We start from the raw sequence: 6,745 nt of genomic DNA, 5'->3' as shown, positions 1-6,745 counted from the left end.
TCAATTTCCAATTTTAAATTTAATTTCAATAGGAAAATATTAAAAATGTGCACATCTAAATTTTTCCATGTTCTGTATATACATATGTGTGGTGTGTATGTATACATAGAAATACTCATGTACCACACATATTCACAAAATTTAAGTGGAAATATTTCTGTCCACTATTTTCCCACATGTAAATGACATCATATCTTTAAAAATGTCAATAATAATATCATTAAAAATAATATTACATTTATTCCATCATCAACTTTCTGTGTTTTTATTCTTTCTTCATCCTTATTATGTCCACTGAGCAAAAATAGGCCAAATTCTCCTTGCACTTCCACAGATGATGTGCCAACTGAATGTTGCTGACATGACATCAAGGACACATCTGGTTTATAGCAGCTCAAGTGACAGGAGAACCAGGCCCAAACATCCCCAGGTAAATTAAAAACGAGTATCTGCTCATCTGGACCTGATGAAGATATACACACCACCGTCTAAAATCCACTGAATGAAAAACATGTAGCTCACCACAAAGTTTTCAACCAGTAGCACGCTGAACCAAGCTCCCCCCACCCCTTTAATAAATAATGTAAATGAGAAAATACCTAAAATACGGAGAAAACTTAGACATTGTGTACATTACATACCGTATCATACAAGACGATTTAGCATTCGATCTAAACCATTTTCCTGACTACTCAAGGGAGACCTGACAAATCACTGGTAAAGGAAGAAAACTTATTTTAGAAATAAAGTATTTCTAACATAAATTAGAAATGTATTTCTAATATAAATTAGAACCTGTGTGTATTATATGGTATATACACACAGTACACACATGAAAACAAACTTATCTTTTCTAGTTTTGAATAGCAGTCTCTAAGTGGAGAAAATTGTGTTGTACAAATTTAATAAGCAGCTAGATTTCATGTTTAACATTCAAATTAATTTGGGGAGCAAACAAAGGTCCATGCGTCTTTCAACTCTGAAGTCTGACACTCACTCATACATTTTAAAAAAGCCCTCTTCAACATTACAAGCAATTTATGGCAAGAATGTACTTTGATGCAAGACACATGACACTTGGCTTACCTTTCAAAGAGGTGTTTTTTTTTTTTAAATAAATCTGTTATATAAAGAAATGTGTGTTTGCCAAAAGTCTGTTAAAATTACATCAAAACAACTTTAAAACCTGCTGACTGAGGATAATTGAATTCAATTTCCTGTTTTTAAACATTTAGTTAACAGTTCAGAATATTGCCTGGTGTAGTTTCAATAAAGATGTGATATGAAGACCCATAAAAGAGTAAACATGTCTCCATTTCAATTTGCTATGACAACAAAACTTCTATAAACAGCTTTCTTGGCTGGATAAGTTCAGTGTACACGTTATCCCTTGCAATAGTTCTATGCCCTTAATGCAATCTGTAATAAAACCATGCTCCCCATAAGCCATTATTCACAAAACCTGAAATTCATGTAACATTCTGAGAAAGTCTCCTGCAGAACAGGTTAACAGTTAATTGAACATACATATTTGATATATGTATCTAGGCCAGAAAACAAACGACTGGCTACTCCTTGTTATCTGTGCATGTCAATTTTTACATTTAAAATTCTCAGGGTTTTTTGCCTTTTTGTTTTCCTGGGCAACTCACCTTCCATCATTGGTTGGCTTCAAAATATAGTGAAGTGGAAGATAGTATCTCACTGTAATTACATGGAATTCATATGAAAAAGTAAACCTTACATTGGACAATATTGTAGAACACCAGAGTAAGCTCCATAAAGAAATACGGTATCTTCCAGTCTATATATATATATATATATATATAAAACAAAAAAAAAAAAAACAACCAATCAAACAAACAAAAAAACCCCAAAAGGAAAAACTTTATACAAGCAGTTATAGTAACTTTTTTTCAATTAAAGATGCAACTCTCTCTCACTCCTGGCAAGAATAAATTGGTAACGGCACTGCTTTTCCACAGTGCAAAGTATCCTGAGAAATTATTAAGAACAAAATACAGGGCTGTCATCACTCAGTTCTTGCACAAAACACAGTAATTAAATATCTTAAATAAATAAAACAGCAGATAACCTATATTGTTTGTATCACAAAAAGGGGATGTGACCTGGGACACTGCTAATTCTTCCATCACTGATAATTAGAAAAGGATTGCATTCAATTACTGTTAATATCTTTCAAGTTATCTATGGCCAATAATGTACAAGGAGGTAATTTGTAATTCAAGTTTTTTTTTGTTTGTTGTTTTTTTCTTCCAACTAGCTACAAGCTGAGTTCTAAATTTTACATTGAAATATGACTCAAATTTAAAACAAGCCCTCTCAGAGGAGCATTTTCTAATTTTGTGCAACTTTGATGCAGAGCCCAACACAGTCCTATGAAGAGAGACAGTGCATCTTTAAGCTGATTGGCACTGAAATCCCATTTTCTTTAGCTGCATTCTATTAGCTTGGCCAAGTTATCACGTAACTCTGTTAGTTCAAATATTTTTCCATCAAGAATTTCTAAAAGTGTCTTCAAGTTATTGCGAAAAGCTTCTTGCTCATTCTGACTTTTCTCCAGACGTTGCTCTAGATCAGACAGCTGGCCTTCCAGGTCTTTGTTTCGAATTTCTACTTCCTTCAGAGAAAATACATAACATGTTAATGTGACGTTTGCAAACAGAAAGCAGTCTAACCTCCTGCCGGTATTCATGCGCTATTTTTGTTGACTGGTTTTTAAAACAATTTGTGACCTTTTACAGCTTTCACTTAGGCAAAAACAGAACCCAAATTGTTATTACGATTGTGTACGTACTACCACTTTCTCCATTTTCCCAGTAATTCACCTGAAGGGCAGAAATTTTTTGAAAGGGATAAAATTTAGTCAGTGAACAACACATGTGATACACTTCTTCCGGTAAGTTATTGCTTCTATCATTCAGAAATGTGCCACCTACTGAAAACAGCTTCTCAAAGGTTTACTTAAGTTCAAGTATTCCCCGATTTAGACTACATTAATTGCTCAAGGACATAGCCCCCATTAAACGGTCTTATACAGAAACTCATCCAGAATACTACTCGGTACTACTCAGTCCCACATTATAGGCCTTTTCACCCTGAAAATTAAGACAGAAACATAAACTAGCAAGATTGATGTCAAGGTGGCATTGATTGTAACAAATTTAAACCAGCAAGTGCACCCACCTGCAAACCCCATGGTAGTGCAGCTGCAGGAGCAGGGAAAAGTGTTCGAGACATCAGTGCCGTACGGGCAAGCCGTTTCCACACAGTGGGCGGGAACAGCAAAGCGGTGGCATGTTACACACAGCTGAGGGGATATGACCCTGAGCAAGCTCAGCTGGCATTCACCAGGATGAGAAGCCCCTGGTCCCAGCCCACTGGGAGCCCTCACAGCTCTGCCTTGCACCTGGCAGGGGAGGGGGTCACGGCTACTCAGCTTTGTGCAAGCGGGGTGCCCCCTCTCCTATCAAATTACTAATACAGCAGTCACGTGGGCCTGGAACAGCACATTGTTATTTGTCCCATTCGCTGGACATCTTGTAAATTCATGCTAAATTTTGTACTTTCAGTTATGAACAGCACTTTCAAAGGCAGCACAGGGACAGTGTATTTAGTACACCACACACTCAGTGCAGGTACTCTCTGGAAAAGTGCATACTGAATTCGTATTTACATGTATTAACATTTTTTTTCAACACCACTTCCCTCTACAGCGGCTTTGTGTCACACAGCTTTAACATGCCTGCTCTGAGTTTTTACAACAACTAGTTCCACACAGCCATAAGGAGAATGATTTGGCAGCAGCTACTGCTCCCAGCACAGGCGACTCCTCTTTTTGCCCTCCCACTCTCCATTGTTTTTGTTATGATTCTTCTGTCTCCCTCAAAGCTAACAAACATACTCATGTTTACATTGGAGAGATCTCAGCTAAACATAAGAAACAGCCTGACCCATACGGAGCATGTTTTTGTGCAGTCAAGAGTAACAGGTATAAAATGGCAGCCTTGTGTCAAGGCCCAAGACACATTGCCGCAGCCCTGGCCAGAGGAGGGATGGGGTGATTTGTCCCGTGCTAAGTTGCATCTCCCAGCCTCCACAGTGGGGGAAAGCTGTGGGAACCCTGCAGCGGTGCCGGGGGAGAAGGCAGAGCCTTGGGAAACTGATCCCCTCATAACTGTGACCGCTTGTGTAGCCAAGAGTTACACCCAAGCTGAACTGGAATAACTGCCTTACTTCTTTTTTGTAAGTGGACAAATTAAAAATTACGGCGTTTCAGGCACTGGTCTTGAACAGCACAGCTGAGAGCAGGAATTACCCCTTGCTGCCAGGACCAAGACAAGAATTAGTTTGATGTGGTTAACAGTGAACAACGTAGTTGTCAAAGCACTAAAGGAAGCTAACTGAAAAGATTATTTGTAGAAACACTGTAAATGAAAATACATACACGCTTATGTAGTGATAGCTATCCCACAGCTCCTGTAAATGAACCAGCTAACTGATTATAACCCAGCCATACCCTCTCCTTCATCGGGCCTGCTCCTGTCCTCCAAACCAAGCACTGACAAGCACAACCGGGTGTAGTGACTGCAAGGGTTCAAGATCCTCTGAGGCCAAGTGACTGCAGGACAGGACAGAAAGTGAAATTCAAGGTCCTCTCAACTCTGCAGGAATGAAGCATTCCTTTCTTTAGCTCACATAAAACTGATTGCTGTTTTTTTCCACGTTTGCTCATATGTCCTGCTTCTCCTGTCACTGCTGCTCTTCTACTCACCAAACATGTGTGCTCTAGGAAATATCCTTGCCACTGCTCTTACCCCAGAGATAATGAATTTCTGTAAGTAGGCAAGCCAGGGATGAAAGGGACCACTTTGGAACAAGTCCATAAATACATATATGGGTTTATTTTGTGATATGTGGGCCTGAAGAGCATCTCATTTGCCTGGATCTAGCACTGAAGATCATCTTTCAGGCCCTTGTCAGATGCTCTTAAACTGAGGAGTTGTTCTGCTGTGAGCTGGGAGCACCACTAAAAGCTTTATCTTAGATGTAGGAACTTCCATCCATATTTAGCAAAAGGCTAAATCTCTGTTGCTAGTCCTTGCTCTATATCTCTTCAAACAAGGAGAGCTCCCTTCTTTTGTTTGAATTGCCAGCTCGCGTATTTTATTTAAATTCCATTCTTGACATCTCTTTCCTAATCCATATACCTTTAGCTTGCCAAACATTTCCTCAGATATACTTTCTCCCACTCTTCCTCCTGTTTTATTTTCCCTAACTTATACTTAACATATTTAATGATGTATGGGAAGTAGAACAACTGAAATACACTGGTACATATTGCTTTTAATTTCTGGAAGATACTTCTTCCCAAATTTTAGATTTGATCCTTACACATACTTACCCTAGATTAGTATTAAAGACTGTTGCAACATTATTGCATTTATGTTAATACAGTATTATTGCATTTATGTCCAGCCCATGTGCAGTTTCCTCTTTCAAATCAGTCTACCTCAAAACTGTTGCTTCTTGATTGGAAGAAGTGGAGAGGTGTCCATGTAATGTAATCTATTCCTTTACTTGTGTCATTTCACTTTATTTGCAGTTAATCTTGTCTAACAATAAACTGACTCTTCTGATACATTTAGGCCTTTTACAGGATGTATTTTACACTGTTTTTTCAAGCTCTTCTTACAGTGGACACAATAATTTCTTATATACTGTTTTCTTTCAGAAAAGAAATAAATTAGTAACAAATTATGTTTGTTGTTTGCAATGCAATAATATTTTGTGGAATTCAGTGCAAAGATCCAAATAAAATATTCAAACCACACACAACAGCTGTATTTAGGAATTAGCCATAGTAATAAAGATATCCTGACTTACTGTGAGAGTCACACTGATCATGACTCATTGACAAGTTTCACTACATCGCTAATGAAATTATTAAGTAACAAGGGCCCCAATACTTACCCTTCACAGCGGTAACATGCTGCTCTCCACTGGAATTTGCCTATGATGGATTTCTAACTCATTCCCTGATACGAGTATGTCAAAAATGCAATACATCTTTGAAATATTCATTTCTTTGTATAGCATTTTTCATACAGGCTATACTCCAAAATATTTTAGAGTTACATAATTCACTTGCAAGCACAGGAGGGGAAAAATAAAGCAGAAGGAAAAAGACTGAGATGAACAGATACAGACCCTGGAGACAATCAACCTGAAAACAGATGATGAGTCAACTAAGTGAACAGATGTGAGATGGTTAATCTGGAGCTACAGAAGAAAACACCATTTCACTGACGTCACAGATGTAGGATGAAGTGGCTCAGAGAAGGCTAGTGTAACGAAAGCAGGATGATTATAGCAAAGCAAAGTACTCAAGATCTTTTAGATGGGCTGCATCAGGTCAGTAATAAGCTTTAAGCTTAAGAAAGGCAACTTTTAACTCAGATCCTAAGAGAGCTTTGAAGATACTTGGACAGAACCACAAAGAACTATTTTCAGAAACTGATCACCTACAATGTGAGGTATGGACTTACATACACAATATATCCGTTTGGTTACTAAAGATATAAATATACCAAAAGGAAGCTACTGACTTTTCATAAAGTACAAATTTAAATAAAAACTTAGCATTTTCTAATCTTTCATCTCATTCGTGTCTCATAATTCTGCTTGCTAAGGATAGCTTATTCCTGGCTCATTATTACTTTTC

At 37.7% G+C, this 6,745-nt stretch overlaps 1 protein-coding gene across 1 annotated transcript in view; it reads right to left on the bottom strand.

Moving 5' to 3' along the window:
- Positions 1-6,745, bottom strand: part of HOMER1 (homer scaffold protein 1) — an 88,590-nt gene continuing 81,845 nt past the window's right edge. The window contains exon 9 of the mRNA XM_086770271.1: positions 1-2,641. Within this exon, the coding sequence (XP_086626397.1) occupies positions 2,453-2,641 (189 nt within the window). The 3' untranslated portion in view covers positions 1-2,452. The remainder of the gene's footprint in view (positions 2,642-6,745) is intronic.

Source organism: Chlamydotis macqueenii, chromosome Z (genome assembly GCF_036417535.1).
Source record: "Chlamydotis macqueenii isolate bChlMac1 chromosome Z, bChlMac1.mat, whole genome shotgun sequence".
Taxonomy (NCBI): Eukaryota; Metazoa; Chordata; class Aves; order Otidiformes; family Otididae; genus Chlamydotis; species Chlamydotis macqueenii.
The sequence above is the reverse complement of the archived record's forward strand: the minus strand, read 5'-3'. Positions and strand labels throughout refer to the sequence as shown.